Genomic DNA, 17231 nt, shown 5'->3' with positions numbered 1-17231 from the left:
ACGAGTATTCTGCTAGAGACACGGAATTAATATACAGATGAACCCGCTTAATAAAAAAAATGTACATTCGTTTATGTGCAGTAAATTATACAAAACGTACTTTTTTTCTAATGTCCAAATGTATTATTATTATTATTATTATTATTTAAACAGCTACATTTTATAAGAGCTTTTTTTGTTGTCAAAATGTTAAGCATGTAAATGGGTGACAGCTAAAATACAAAAAAAAATAGTGAGTGAGCTGTTTTCTGTAAAGACAGAAGAAATGCATCGGAGAACAGAAGTGGCTTTCTTTACAACATGTTGTTTCAGAATTGTGTATCTAAAGCCTGGTTCATAACTTCTGTTGCAGATGAATGAGATACATCAGGTACGCTGTACAGCTTCACATCGTTTCAGAGCCTTTTTGACTGAGCAAATTGGATAAATTGACATTTGAGTAGATGTGCTGAGTTTGTACCTCAGACAAGAGGTTTTTAACAAAAAAAAAAAAAGCAACCAGAAATGATGTCTGAGTCTGAAGTATGTACTGTAAAGCTGGGTCCACTCCTGAGCGATCAGTTGCATGCAGCCAAGTCGCTTATATGTGGACGTCCCTGCAACCAGTGCGAGCAGTTGCACAACCATTTGCTTGAAGTAGAGTCGGGCTCTACTTTCCAAGCAACCTCCTGAGCAACTTCTGTAGACATAGGCGATCACGTGGCAATTCGTAAATTCTGATTGGTTCTTATAACACTGACTGCACGGCTTGCATATCCTGTCATAAAGAAGCTCTAATTTTAAAAATGTCGGCGGTAAAATTAAACGGGTTTTGTCCAGCTTTTACGTGGCTTTGTTTTTTCTTTAGGGAATATGGCATTTAAAATAACAACAGTTGAAAAAATAATAACAGACAACTCATCCTCATTAATTACTGGACACATTACAACCTGACCAAAAAAGGTGTCAATAATTAAAATAAATACAATTCTAAACTTGTAGACATAGGGAAAAAAAAAAAAAAACCTGTCAACTCAGTTGTCAAAACCAACAAAAACTACTTCACCTTGTAGATGGAATAAAAATGTAAAAAAGAAACCCTGTCACCTCAGTTATCATAAAAAAATGAAACTTGTAGACACGGGAACCTTGTTGCAGAAGTAATTGCTCAGATGTGGACAAAGCAATTGCTCGCAACTGAGTTGCGCAATTTCAGGAGCATTGGGGTTGCGCAACTGATCGCTCAGGTGTGGACCCGGCTTAAGTTTTGTACTCTAAAGTTACATTTAAACTTGTCAGTACTTAGTCAAAAGCAATAGTCTATATTATTGGTTTTGGTGTACTATTTAAAAGCTCTTGTGTATGTTGATGTAGCTAAAACTACATTATTTGGTGACCTTTCTGTGAATTCTTGGTTTTTTGCAGCACCTTGCCTGTGAAATGTACTAAAATTACCGTGCCAAAATCGTAGCCTTTACTTTATGGCAACATTAAACAGTTTAGCTAATGTTAACTCACACACTGATCTCCACTGACACATACAAAGTAAAACCAACTTGATTTTACTTAATTGCTATCCAAAATATTTCTTATTACATCCAAAAATTCTGTTACAATGTGAAAATAATCTAAAGCACTACATCATTTGACAGATGCACTGTCAAGGGCTATCAATATAACTACGATACAGCACGGCTGTATGACAGAACACTACCTTTCTACCAGCCGTTTCTTTGAATCTTTCTTGTTTGCAGACAATCCCCAGCATTTCAACCACCTCACCAAGTCGTCTGGACTGTTGTCTTTAAAAACCGTGAAAGGTAAAATCACTCATTTCACATCGTTCTCTCATAACCTTACTCCGACGTCTCCCATTTTCCCCCAATCAATCCTATAATACATTGCAGTAAACAATGTGTGACGTTGTGTTAGTGCTCTATTGGGGAATGGCCACACCTGTGATTGCTGGCAGGGACCGATTTAACCCCATCCCTGCCAACCTTAAAGTCCCCCACACACACTATTTACAGCAGCAGGGCTTTCATCATGATAAAATACCCCTTTAAATTACATACATTCAAATAATTTTTAAAAATGTAAATGTCTTTAAAAAGCAGTGACAAAATGTACATCGTTTGTAAAATATAAATAGTATAAAACAGGATGATACATTTTCCCTTTAAAATACATATGCTAAATTATAAAAATGGTTTGTTACTTTAAAAGCAGCGTGAGATGGTGCCTCCCTTACAAATCATGGCACGCCATTCCACAACTTAGGGGCTCTAAAGCTGACCGCTCTGCCACCTGCCTTCTTTGTACCCATGGAATACTGAGCAAACCTCTAACAGAGTTACGAACACCAAACTTACAAACTGACCGGTCAATCAGACACCCCACTTTCAGTCGGAAGTATGCAATCACTCAACTATGCATGCAATGGAACCAGATAGGCAATCTTATAAGTGGCATGCTGGTCACGAAGAGGCAAATTACTGCACCAATAAATGTATCCAGACAAAGGTTAGGCTCATTTCAAAGCAAGTAAGGGTAACTTTCCTAGGAACATTTTAAACAAAACTCCATTTTTGTTTAAGCCAAAGGAGATTGAATGCCTGAGCAAGCTGCATGACTACATGTTGCTTAAAATAAAATAAAAAACAAGAACTACGTTAACCCAGGTTTTCCTGGACGTTTATATCTGTGTTTCTGCTACAGTTACGATTATAATGGTGTGTTAAATATGCATAGTAACACGTATAGTACAGCTTTAAAGCCTGTCAAATCATAACAATACTGTGCTAGATCCTTGCATTTCCCCCAGATTAAGACTGTAGATAGCAGGTGTACACATTTATTAAAACCATTGAAAACTCATTTTCAGAGTTACTGACATTTCAGACTTACGAACAACCTCCATTCCCCCGGGGTTTCATAACTGAGGTTCTGCTGTAGCCTGACATGCTGTATTTGAATGGCTATTTTCCATTTATCATCCCAAGTGGTTCTTGGTTATACTGAAAGGAATGCAGAACAGAACCCACAACCACTCAGAATGATTGCAAACACAGTGAAACAGTTGGATTCACTTGCTATGAAGCAGGTATTAGGATCCCCTCTGACACCACTTTAAACTCCTTTATTTGTAAGATTTTTAAGTTTCAGTTGGATTCTTAGTTACTGTCACACGGGAGTGAATTTGTCCTGTGGTAGCTGGTTAGATCTGAATTCACCTGATATAAAGGGACAGCAAGCATGTAGTGACTGTTCACTATAAACATGTTTGGGTTCTCAATGCACTGTCGATTATACCCATCCCATATTCAATTTGGAAATCGTTTGCTGATTTTAGACTTCCAAAAAGTAAGGCATGCAAACAGAGTTTTTATTTATTTTTATTTTATTATGGCACAGACAATAAATGTTTGCTATAAAGAATGGAGCTGCATAACATTTATGTCCTTATTTCATGAACCAAAACTGTTAGTTTGACATACAGAACATCATACTGTATACCGTCATCTTTACACTTTGTAGAGTATATTCAGAGCAGGTTTCATCCCAATTCAATAAGCAGTTCTTTAATTATATGTACAATTGTAAGTGTGGCACACAGACAGGGAGTTGGACAGACAAAGAGCCTCTATATACCCCCAGCAGAGATATGCATCCCCAGCAAGGGGCGATAAGTGTCTCAGTGTAACGGTACAGTTTAGTTTATGGCAATTCCTGTGCAGGGGGATGCATATCCCAGAACTATGTAAATTTAGTGGAAGTGTCACATTTCTGGTTAGTCTCAAGAAATGCTTATGCCCCAAAACCACCTAACAGTAACTACTAACAGTAGTGGTTTCTGAAAATTCTGATGTGGTTTCTTTGTGTGACAGTCATAAAGAAGCTTTCAGGATTATATGAACTGATTCATATCAATTCGTGATGGTAAATGCTTGATGTAAGATCAAGAAACAACTTTTTTCTTTTAATCTGACCAGCATCTCCTCTACTAGGAACCAACCCAGCCTTTTCAGAACCAATCGAGTACTGTCCCTTTTCTCAAGTGCCTTTTCATTCCATGTTTTCTTACAGTATTTCATCCTCTTGTTTGTAGTGCAGAGATGAACAAGGTTTTTTTTTTTTTTCTGGTCAACTAGCATCTATAAACTGTGTTGTTTCCTGGCACAGTACTTGCGTATGATATTATTAGTTAGAAATTACATATTACAGACAGCTGCTGTGGCTTGGATTCGAATCTGCTTTCTGTCTTCGGACTCTTAGTTACTGTAGAGGAGCACTGGCATTGTGTTTGCATTTCATCTTCTGTGTTTGTACTTCAAATGACTAAGCTACATTGGCCCATTCAAAAAGAATGTCACATCCACAACATTTTATTTTATTTTGCATGCCCAATTATTAATTCCTGTTTTTCTCCCCAACTTAGAATGTCCAATTATGTTCCCTCATTGCTGTAACCTCCACAGCAGCTCAGGTGAACTGAAGGTCAGTGGGCATCCTGATCACAGCCAAGCCAATCGCCTCTTTACACCCAGGTGCTTTACAGCGGGCAAGCTACCATCCCTTTGCAAACAAAGAACCTGCAGGTCTTTCAGCTCACTAGGCGCCTGGCCAGTAGGGGCTGCTATAGTGTGGTGAGGAGAAACAGGCTCTGCTGGTTTTGCCTCCATAATCCATTGGAACGCTGGAGCCAATGCAACGCTCCCAAAGGAACCCCCAAGGATGATGGTCAACTTCATACAGCCAGGATGTGAACCTGCCCTCCCCTGATGGTGTGAGCCTTTACCAGGTGAGCTGGTAAAGGCTCACATTGTCATAATAATTGATTGTCATAAACCCATAATAATTACTAAGTCCTCCTTACAAAAGTTTTTGAATACATCACTATGACACGCATAAACTGTAAAAAGAATAAGCAACAAAACATTGTTTAGCTATTTACTCTGCATACTGAAAAACAGGCCCCTTTGTACCTCTTTCAGTCTTGCTCAATCTCCCCAGCCTGTTTACCGTGCCGAACCAAGGCTGGAAACACTTTACACTAATGCCCAACAGAGGTGGATTACAAGACCTTCACAATACAGTTGTGTAACCTTTACAATAGTATTTTCACTTAGTGGCTTGTTAATGGTCTTTTTTATTATTTATTTAATGAAGAACTGCCATATAAATAGCTTTTTTTGAATAAACATTCCCAGTTTTCAATGATTTGGTTTCATGGAAAAAAAAAATCTTTCCCCTCACAGCTCTGCACATTAGCTACTGCAATTCAGTCCTAACCTGAATATTTACTACATTTGACGAATTGTAACACATCGTGTGGTTTAGATTTCACTACGGCTAAAATTTCCATCTGCACCATGAAACCAGTCTGTAAAACTCAATCTCATCTCCATCCAGTATCAAACTGGGGCTACGGCCGGTTCCATCTGCAGTCTATAATCCACCCTGTGACCAGACTTACAATAATGTCAAAGATCACCTATATGAATCACGTTTTTTGTATAAACACTATTTCTGAATGAAATCACCAACATCCAACATCAGCGCGAGGTGGAGAGATGGGCTTCTCTCAGCCTGACAGAAAGTCCCATCTGAAACGGATCTGAACTCGATCTGCTGCTGATGGACATGAACGAGTCTGATTTCAGATAGTTTTCAAGTCAGTCCCAGGGGAAGATGGCAACGTGGCATAATATCCACTGGCAAGTGAAAGAACGTCAAGAAAATCAGAATGCCACAAAGCAGCAGTAATAGTTGGCAGTGAATGTGCGTCTGCGATGCAACAAACTAAAACTCCTGTACATCAGAAGTTGAATTCAGCTTATAAAGAAAGAGTGGAAAAAACAGGGAGAAGCTATTTTTATGTTTGAATAACTCTCAAGTATTGCTTATTATAGTTGTACTTTTAGTTTGTTACTTAAATATACTAGCAAATGTGTTACAAACTGCACTGAAAGAAACATTGCCTTAAAGTGTGTTATAAATTTGTTGAGGTGAGGTCGGGTCACAGGGAACCTTTTGTGTATCTTGAAGAATTTAGTGAACCCGTCAAGCTACAAGGCTAGATCTGCCCCTGTTAATCACTAATTTATTGATTGTGTTCACCAATACAAGTTATATTCTACTTTTTTTGTGTGTGTTTTTTGTGATGGGGAGGGGGCAAGTATTTTTAAGAAGGACAAGTAGATTTTTCTAGCATTTTGTCCCTTGGACAACAAGTTTTTTTTAGAAATTGGCCACCCCTGAGCAATATAAAATGATATACTGAGCACCTGCTGTACTATCAACCTCTATTAAATGCTGTACTAGGTTAGAAACTTTCCATAAAATGTCAGGGGTTCCATTTCCTAACCATAAGAAATTGTTCAGTGACGTTAGGGGCAGCATATTTACACAAGAGTGTGCAACATATGACAGGTATTTTCTGTTTCCTGTCTATTACTGTGTGTCAAGCTATACTTAATCCTATACCAGGATACCCCTCTCTGCAGAGCATTGGGGCAAGTGTTCATATAAGACCCTTTGTCATTTTGTTACTAAACATTACATCATTGCCTAGACACTGTTTCATAAAAGTGTCTGGGGCCAGAAAAAGGGTCTCTCTCATTGAGTCAGGAGTATATCTGGTATTGGTTCACCATAGTTCACCAAGTTCTTTTCTAGTTGTATATTTAGCTGAGACATTACCAAAAGTGTCTAGCATTTTTGTATGTAAAGCATCAGTGAGGGCCCTTTTCTAACAAGCATGTTTGTAACGTTGTAAATACAAAATTAGAGCTAAACGTATCATTATAAAATGATTTAAATCTACCTTATGTTTCTATTCCCAGACTGTAGCACTTCAATAACTTGTGTTAAAGAATGTCCTTAGTTTTATCATGAAAGGATTTCAAAATAAGATGTGCATATGTAAAGACAGAAGTACAGGCATTTCCTTAAATCTACAAATTCTACTAATTGTGAGGTTCTTTAAACATTATGATGACCTACTTTTAAAAAAAGCTTGTCTTACAACTTGTCTTAACAGATTTCCGAGCCCCCATTCCCAATCTGGAAGCCTTGTGGCTTTGATCCCAGCACGATAGCTGGGAAACATTACTGATTAAAACTTGCCTTGAGGGGCCTTGGGATTATCCTCTTACCACCGACGAGCTAAATAGTGGGGGCCTTTCATTTTTACGGACAACTAAAACTGAATAATATAAACATAACGCATTCATTGCGAGCCCTTTCTTCATTATAACTGTAAAGTGGGTACAAGCTATTTAGCATGACACCACTGTACTATAGATTCACCCCTTTGTAGCACATACTATCACACCAACACTGCAGGTTATGTGGACTGCGCCTGAGTCATGTTGAAAATAAACATGGAAATCAACAGAATTCTGATTTATTGTTTCAAGTGATTGTAGCTAACAAAATATTCCATAAGCTTTACCTGTTGTGTGTTTCCATTTGCATTACAGGTCTCAAATGTGTGCTTCCTTGGTCATTTGATATGGAGGGTGAAATTGCACCCACTACTTCAACATCTTATTTTCTGTTATTAACTAACTAGCCACTTCTCCTAATAACTGACATGATTTCAGCCAGTAACATGCTGTGGCCCAGAAGACACTGCTGAGGTTAAAAGACCTAGGAAGTGCATGTGTAACACATTTCCTATCTTTAACCTAATGGCGTACAAGAAACCATATTTTAAAAGACAGGCTTCCTATAACGTGTTTCTTTCAAAACTGCAAGACCTACAGTATGTGGGTAATGGAAGTGCAGGACAGGTCAGATTTATGGAATTATTTTGGCAGCAGTGCAATGAATGACATCTAGCACACTGGCTGATACTGACCTGGCTTCATCATCTCAGACATTTCAATAGGGTTTGGGTGGGATGTTTAATCCTAAAAGCGGATGACCCTTTTTAAGCCAACGATTAGTGGACATAAGTGGCTTGCCCACAAGTTAACTGCAAATAGCACTTGACAGATGTCACAATATTTATGTATATTTGCTGGAACTAAGCCAAAGCTTATCAGAGAACGTTAAGTGGTTTATATTGCCAGGGACATCCCCTATTCGTCTTTGCAGAGCCCTAACTCAAATAGTTAAAATCCGAGAGAAACAGTAATTTCTGACTGTGATTGTTTTCCTGTCACAGAATGACTGGTTGTAATGCACAACCGTGTTCTGAAACGCCATGGTCTGGCAACGACAATGTGATAAACACGCCAAATTTGGTAATGATACCGAACTGAAATATAAAATGTAAACAGCAAAAAACATCTGATATAGCAGTTACACAAGTTCAGCACAGAGAGCGTGCTCATAATAAAGAAAACTATACTGCTAAGTCTCCACTGTGATAATAGGGGGCGATGTGCATCCACAGTTTACTAAATTAATAGAAAATCACCCTCTGGGAGCCACAGTGAATGCTGTGACAATGTTGGAGCTCATCATGTGGCAACGATACCTAACAAATGTAATTGCTATGACTAATACCTTTTCTACACCCTCACTGCTTTTTACAATGCTCTCAATTAATTTGAATTCATGTAACGACTGTACCAGTGGTCAAATCTATCAGTAATCAACCCCTGTTCTCCCTATCACTGCCTTCATCATATCTCTTTTTGTATAAGTGGAAGAGTGAGCTTTTGGCATTTCTTCAATAATATTTAAGAAAAAAAAAAAACACTGAAAAATCTAATGGAATGAAATTTAATTTCACATACTTATACACCACAGTGGCGGGTACGTTTCTGTACACTTAACACTTTGAATGCCAGCGGCTCTGTGCCAGTGGTGAGAATTTGGGACAGACCACTGTACCTTTAAACAGCTGCTGTCTAAAACATATGAAAGTTAGTTTCTGATATTTACTTAATTAAATCTAGTATTATTTTTATAAACAGCTTCTCCAAAGAGAAAGGCTGTACGGCCTTTCTCTCCGCGATTACTTTTTACAAATAAAAATGCTGCCAGAGAACAGCAAAAACAGTTCAGAAAAAGTTGATGAAAATGCTGAAAATGATATTCGCTGATGAAAATAAGTTCGCCCTGGCAGTACTGTTTATTTATGTCTTGAATTACTCCTCTTGTTTATTTTTTTATTTTTAGAATGGCAAGAAAACACACTGCACTGCAGGCTGCTGGTCTTCTATTTGCCGACCAAGACAGTGAGCCTGAAAGTTATGATCCTCAGGACAGTTTAGCTAGCGAGATAGGAAGAGACGAGGTATATAAGTGTAATCATATTTGTTCTACAGATCTACCAAATGCAGACATAAACAAACTAGGGTTTTCTTGTATTGTTGCATTCTATTTGTATGGCTTAAAGGCATCTATTTACATATCTTTTTAGGTACAGTATTCTTATTCTTTAGGGCCACACTTTGTTAGAACCTTTCCAATCTGTAATTTACACTCATTGTATTTTATTATATTTTATAACAAAAAAATAATAAAGTTTAGCAAGCATTTGAATCTTCCCATGTTGTATATTTTTGTTGGGTAACTGCAGAAAATAATTATCATATCAGACTTGTGAATGAATATTAGGCTACTGACAAACTCACACTGTCCAGAGTGTAACATCCCAATTTTTCAGTGTGGAATGTTTTGTGTTGAAAACTAAAAATTTAAGGCCAATTAATGACTCAAATGTGTCATTGTTAGATAAACTAGTAACTGTATTCATTCATATATTTATTTGTACTGAATGTATGAATTATATTATAATAGGGGTCTCTACAACATTTCGTTTTGGGGTTGTACAGTGAAAACATTATTGTATTTATTGAATGTATTGTATATATACTAAATTAAATTAAAAGTGTAATTTTTTTTTATTTTTTTTTTTTTTTACTTTTAAATATGCATCTACGGTCCCCTATATATTAATCTGAACAACTTGCATTGTTGAAATATTTATTGTTGTTGATGTTTTGTTTCTAATGTTTTGTGAACTAAAAAACAAAAAAAACAAAGATTAATTAAAAAAAATACATAGCATATAGTATATTACATAGTTTTCAAACACTATCCTCTCCTGAACACATACGGTGTAAAAAGTACTGTATAACATAATTTATTAGGAAATTATTTCACATTTACCTATGTTGTACGGATTTTTACCCAGTTTTCCAATCAAATAATAAAATGCATAACTTTACAACCAACCATTTCATAGCTTGCAAAACGTTGGCCGGTAAAATGTTTGTGTGGCCGGTGGATTTTTCCATCCACTAGCCATGGTGGCTAGTGTATGGACAAGTTAATTTCAAGCCCTGGAGATCACTTTTAGGAATTCCACTTCCATTTACTGAATGCCTTGCAGGCTATGAATACAATTACTGTAAGTGCTTCCTTGCTCGCTCACTGGCTATGAATTGGAGTGAGCCTGGGAAATGAGCAGGACAGATTTTCACAGAAGAGAGGTCTGGAAATGATAAGAGGCACAAGTACAGCAGTTACATGGGGCTGTATACAGATCCCTGTGAAAATGACATTGTCAGTGTGGTATCCTTATCAAAAGTCTTTAATAGTATATACTGTAATGTAGCTACGCACATTCTTTAAGTTAACAAGTTGCAGTTTCTTACTTGTCATCAATCCCTTCCAGGGTTGCAGTGCAGTTTTAGGAAAATTAATCATAATATTGTATGTGTCTACTTGAAAAGTGTTTTATGGAAACTTTATATACATGACTTGAGATTGGAATTATTTCCAGTATAGCTACCTATCTTTAATTCTGAAAAAAAAGTTTTATTTCCAAAATTGAAGAAAATAAAAAGATATGCCTAATTAGAATTGACTCATGCATTGAACAAACAAACACAAAAACATAAACTTGCTAACTAATGATTGTCTAATTGAATAAGGCAGACATAAGGTGTTCAGTATTAGAAATAGCCAACAAGGGATGCAGTGGGAAGGCTTGAGGTAGTGGGCTCATAAATGGGTTTGTTTTGTGGTTATTTTTAGAAATCTTTTCTTAACTGACTTTCGTCATATTTTATTTTTTTAAAAGGAGGTTCATAAGTCTTTTCTCATTACCGAATTAAGTAGTTTTTTTCTCTGTAAACCTTTTTTTTTTCTGAGTGAACAGCCTTCAAGACAAGAGGATTGAGCATTTTTGTTTACTACATTTCTCCCCATAGTTCAGCCTTCTGGGCACTGCTTTGAAACCAGACATGGTTGGCTTACTGGTTTGTTTTTAACCATGGTAGCTTTAGCTGCAGACACTCAAGCTTCCTTCCTCTGAGTTTATTGGCCACTCAAGCACTAACTTGCAACCACCTTGGTACCCGCTGCTACCATACATATACGGATTTGTTACAGCCAAGGAAGCAAAAAATAAATGTGTTAGACTGATAAACTCATTGCAGGAAACTGTAACACTGATTAGGATTTAAGATGCAACAACCTTCTTAAATACCAATAGGTACAAATTATACACATGTAAACGTTTTACGGGACAGTAGATGTTCAACTGAGGCTAGAAGAAAAGGGAATTGTTTAGAGAAATTTAGTAATTTAGTCCCTCTGCAAAATAAAACGTAATTTACCTTGGTGACAAACTTAAGAGACTAGACTTTCGCCACCTACAAATTTGCAAATGCAACAGTAATAGCAAAAGCGCTTTTCTCGTCGCTAGTCTGGAAAACCCAAAAGTTAGAATCTGAATAGGCTTGCAAAACGGGAAAACATGTGTAAGTACAACTTAATTTCTTCACGAGCTAGAGGATATTATTGTGCGTTTCAAAATACAGAATTCAATAACGGCATAAACTAACTAGAAACACAGGCTGGACTATGTATTGGTTTTTGTCAAATGCAAAGCGGTGCAAGATGAAAAAAAGACAAAAAAGTTTGTTCTAATATGACAAGAAACCGTGTATAGGATTACAATAACATACTTCAACTTCGAGCCCGCAGCCCCGCCTCTCGCCCTCTGTAGCATCGCGTGAGAGCATCTCCAGCTCTCAACTTGATTAATGCAAGGACTATTTCCATGCCAAACCAAAATTATACATACACTATATGCTTCTCAAGGTGACACTAATAGAAACTAAAAGACGCCAACATGTTTTACCCCACAGGTCCTCGACGACTAGAAACACTTGGCATTATATATATATAATTTGTTTTAAATACCAACCTTTTAAAGCAACATTCGAGGGCACTATTTAGGGGTTGTTTCGTCCTGCCAGCACCATTTTCTTCATTACAAGAAATAAAAGCAATTTGTTGGCAGAATGAAAATTGAAATCAATACCGTAGCATGAAAAGCATTTAAAAGTAACTAGTATTATGTCGAAATACTAGTCCACTGTCACCGATTATTTAAAACTACTGGTAAAAGCACATGCGCCACACTTACAGTAACGTAACACGTTGATAAAAATGTATTATTTTTCAGTTGTTGGTCTTTTTAGATCACATACAATACGGTACAGCCTTTTTTTTATAGACTTATTGAGAGTCTATAAGTAACACCTTTATCTTTTAATAACCATAAGATACATTTTAACTATACTGTTATGGTTTTGAAGGTTTTTGACTAAGATGTATATTTTCCAAGCAGTTATGGTTCTAGATACTGTATTGTTAATACCACATTTAGTAAATTAGTGTGTTTTTTATTTTAAATCGACATTAGAAACAAAGAAATACAAGTATACGCAGCCAAACATTATGGAATGCATTTCCTACTCAAATGTTGAAAATTACCTTACAAAAACGCATTCCATAATCGTGTCAACATATTATTATTATTATTATTATTATTATTATTATTATTATTATTATTATTATTAAGCGTCGTACTGCCCTTTATTAAAACTTCTCTCTCTATATATATATGGATTGACCAGGTTTTTTTATGTTGGTGTTTTGTTATTGATTGCATAAGCAATATACACCGCATGCGTTTATGTGAGCAAATCATACACCCAACACACCTTAAAACATTGTTAACATATTATTATATAGATATCTTACATTTTCTGTATCGGCTTCTTTCGTTTTTTGACAGCGTAGATCCCTCCGGTGGCCAACATTACTCTTACAAGTTAGTGTAGCTAGTAAAGTTTCTTCACATTGCACGCAATTTTCAAAGAAATGCGATCAGACCCAGAGATAAGTAAAATCCCCGAAGAGAATGAATGTTGTCGACATTCAACCACCTCAGCGCGGAACTGGCTAATCCAAATGCAAAAAAATTAAAATAAATAAATAAATATCCGAGAAGCCCAAAGAAACCTTGAAAAATATTCGTGGAAAGTTTCCTGTTACAAGTGAATAGTAATGGCGTGATCAGAACAAATTTCCCTTATCCTTTTCAGTTTTTTAAAAATTTTTTTTTTAAAGCTGTCACTATACTGCCTCCAAAACAAAGTTTCCTTGTGTTCTTTGGTGTTGTTTTCACTTTGCTCAGACCAATCCAGAGAACTGTAACACTACCGAGCTCCAAGCAGGTACAGTATTGGTGCGCCTATTCTGCGCCTCCCATTCAGGAAATAGTACATTGTACATAACAGTGCTTTTTAAGGTAGAACGAAAGGGAGAGGGATGTGCAGTTAACTGATCACGCAACTCCCTCCTCCGGTCGCATATATGAACTGTACTTGTTATACAAACTGGTAGCATGAACCCACCACACACGCATAGTAGGGACTCATGATAGATTAAGGCTGAGATAAGAAAGTAAAAATTGCACAGGTAGACGAACCCCTTCCCCCCTAATAAGGAGTCTAAATATAAATTACTCAAATTCCAGTGGCTATGTAGGCCACGTTTAAATGTGTACTGCCCAGCTCTGTTCATCAGCCTAATAAAGTATGCTATGTGCATATTAATTAATTGTTTAAAAAAAGTGACATTACTCAATTTACCATGGGTTTTACTTTGTTCCAATAAAAACTGCAGGTAACAAAATTGCTGACCTTTGATTGACCAAATATGTAAGGTCTAACAATGTGCATATCAAAACGATTCTCTGAAGACAACCGCCAATGATACTTTTGGGATATGCAAGTTTGTCAGGTATTCGCTGATCATTTTATATCAAAGCTGCCGATAGGCCCCTCCGGGGAGTGACGTTGTCGGTGCCGCCTCACCGAGGTAATAAATAGTCACTTTGCGGAGACATCAGTCTCTTTTACAATCGAGCCTGCGAATGCGAGTGATGCAACTTCACAAGGTTAGCGGTCATCTTCTCTTTCAGGGAACCAGGGTTACATCCGTAACCTATTGTTCCCTTTCAATTCGAAGATGACCACCAATTATACTTTTGGGCACGTATACCAAAGCTGTCGCGAGGGAGAATGAGCGGACAGCATATGAGAGACATCTCTCTACCGCCATCTAATGTTGGTGGTGTGAGAGTGCAACCTCAAGGACCCTAGTGCCTATTGAAGGCATAGAGAGATCTACGACATTAAGTCAGTAGAACCTGGTAAATATATGCAGAGTAGTCCAGCTAGCCACAGTATATATATCTGTCAACAAGGCACCTCTGAAGAGGGCCCATGACGTAGCCACACCTCTGGTAGAGTGCGCGGCCACCCTACCAGGTAGTATACGTAGTCAAAACCATGTCCGCAATCCAATGGGTCAGTCACTGCTTAGAGAGGACTTGACCTTGGGTCCTTTCACCATGACATATGAAGAGCTGGTCAGACTGACGCAGCGCTCTCGTTCTATTCACATAGCATCTCAATGCCCTAACCAGGCAGAGGGAATTTAATCTCCTATCCGACCCTTCCGCAAAGGGAGGGGGATGAAAAGCCTCTTGTTCCACTGACTGATTCAAGTGAAAAGCTGTAATCACCTTAAAGGAGGAAAGCAGGGTTTGTGTGCAACGACACCCTGTTTCCATTGTCCCAAATACGCATACATGGACTGTGGATGGACAGTGCCTGTAGCTCACTGACCCGCTTAGTGGAGGTGATAGCTAATAGAAAGGCTGTCTTCATAGAGAGATACTTCAACTCTATGGCATGTATGGGCTCAAACTGGGCCTTAGTGAGAGCCTCCAGTACAACGTCTAAACTCCATTCGGGGAGGACATCATTTATAGGAGGCCATAACCGCTGAGCACCCTTTAGAAAACGGGTCATCAGTATATGAGCACTGGGGGATACTGAGTCAATGGGAACATGGCATGCAGATATGCCTGCTAGGTACACTTTCAATGTGGAGGGGGATTTACCCGCCTCTAACAGATCTTGCAGAAACTGTAAAATAATCGCAAAAGGGAAATAAATGGGATCATGGCTTCCGGCCATGCACCAATTTTGAAAATATTTGCACTTGTAAGCATACAACACTCTTGTGGAAGAAGCCCTAGCATTCTGCAATGTACCAATTACTGCGCCCGAGAGCCCGAAGGCGGACAGACGGTCCTGTTCATGGGCCAGGCCCACAGCTGGAGTCTGCCTTGTTCTGGGTGCCAGAGGGTGCCTTTCGCCTGGCTGAGGAGATCCATGCGCAGCGGGATCGCCCAGGTCTGGCCTCGCAGCAGCTGGCAGAGGTTCGAACCAGATCCTCCTGGGCCATCTGGAGGCCACCATGAGAACTGTTGCCTTGTCTCTCCTGATCTTCTCGAGGAAGACAGGGAGCAGCGGTATAGGCAGGAAAGCTATAAAAGTGCTTTGGGCCATTCGTACGCTAGGGTCTGCGCCTAGTGGACCTCCGCAGTTGCGGAGGGAGAACCACAGGGGGCAATGGGTCGTCTCTGCCGTGGCAAAGAGATCAACCTGGGCTTCCCTGAAGCGTTCTCAAATGTGCTGCACCACCTGAGGGTGTAGTTGCATTCTGATGGGTGAGGACCCTCCCTCGAGAGGAGGTCCGACGCCCAGTTCACCACTCCCAGGAAGTGTACTGCCTGGAGGGACAGGAAGTCTCTGTGACCAGATCAGCAGCCGAAAGGCTACGCGGTGTAACCCAGGGGACCGAAGCCCTCCCTGGTGGTTCACATATGCAACTACTGACACATTGCCCGTGCGGACAAGGACATGGTGGTTGCGGAGCACAGGGATGAAATGTTGCAGCGCTAGGTGATCCGCTTTCAGCTCTAGCATGTTTATGTGCAGGGATGTCCAGCGACTCGACCAGGATCTGCGGACTCCTCTGCCTGTCCAGACCGCCCCCCAACCAGAGTTTGATGCGTCTGTCGTCACCACTTGATGATTGAAAATCACTCCCATTCTTACGCCTTCGCTCAGGTGAGTGACTTGCCTTCACCAGTGTAGCACTTTCCAACATAGGCGAGACACTGTCAGCCGACGGTTGGGGTGTAGCCGAAAGGCATTAAGCCATGCTTGGAGCTGGCGCATGTGAAGCAGCCCCAGGTGGATGGCTGACGAAGCTGCGGCCATCATTTTTGGCACAACACCAATTGCACTGTGGACCCTAGTTGAAACAGTGCCAGACAATTGCGAATGGCAGCTACTCTGTCGTCTGACAGGTAGTCCAGCCGGAGACCCAAGTAGACCGTACTCTGCACCTGTATTAATTGGCTTTTCGCATCGTTGAGGGAGAGACCCAGCCTCGACAGATGCTCCGTCACAATCGCTGTGTGGGTCTCTGTGCCACTACCAAGCCTGCCAGGCATCTGCCCAGGGCTTGCTCTTGGAAACATGAGATCTGTAACAGAGTGCTCGAGATTGTGCGTAGCTCTGAAGCTAGTGGCTAGGGGAGGGCTACGGAGTGCAGCATTCCATCAAGGTAGGCCATTAAGAGGCCTCCTGTGTTCACCAGGCGTGTTACCTGCGCTTCAGATGTGTAAGCCTTCTTAAGGTGGGCTTCCATGATCCTGCATTGGCTGTGGACAGGTCTCCCACTGGGGGGGGGGGGGGGGGGTTGCACTAAGGCCGCTATGGTGGTCCACCTGAGGGAACTGTGCGAGCCCTACCGCCTCTGCTCCTTCCATGAGGCAAGTGCGGCTGCGCTCATGGACACACTCGGCGCTGAGGCCGGGTGTTGCCAATAGGATTTGACCTCATCCAGGAAGTCCGGGAACGTTGGAAAAGGCTAGGGGGTTGAAGTCTGTGCTAGTCTAAAAAGAGACCTGCACTGCTCGGAAACTGCCTTCCAAAGGTACCTGGAGGAAGATGGCGGCCCGTTCCATCAGCGCCCAAACTGAGCACGAGGGCATTGGAACCTCAGACTCTGATGCAAGCTCAGAGCTGGGGACCGATACCTGAGTAAGGTCTGGGTCCTGAGTCTCT

The 17231-nt window shown here is 39.8% G+C and overlaps 1 protein-coding gene across 1 annotated transcript in view; it reads right to left on the bottom strand.

Moving 5' to 3' along the window:
• The window catches only part of LOC117426642 (aryl hydrocarbon receptor-like), a 145412-nt gene extending 131953 nt beyond the window's left edge, over window positions 1-13459 (bottom strand). Inside the window, exon 1 of the mRNA XM_034044455.3 lies at window positions 13000-13459. Coding sequence (XP_033900346.1) covers window positions 13000-13058 — 59 coding nt within the window. The 5' untranslated portion in view covers window positions 13059-13459. The remainder of the gene's footprint in view (window positions 1-12999) is intronic.
• Between the last annotated feature and the right edge of the window lie 3772 nt (window positions 13460-17231).

The sequence above is a fragment of the Acipenser ruthenus genome, chromosome 11 (genome assembly GCF_902713425.1).
Source record: "Acipenser ruthenus chromosome 11, fAciRut3.2 maternal haplotype, whole genome shotgun sequence".
In the NCBI taxonomy this organism is placed as follows: domain Eukaryota; kingdom Metazoa; phylum Chordata; class Actinopteri; order Acipenseriformes; family Acipenseridae; genus Acipenser; species Acipenser ruthenus.
The sequence above is the reverse complement of the archived record's forward strand: the minus strand, read 5'-3'. Positions and strand labels throughout refer to the sequence as shown.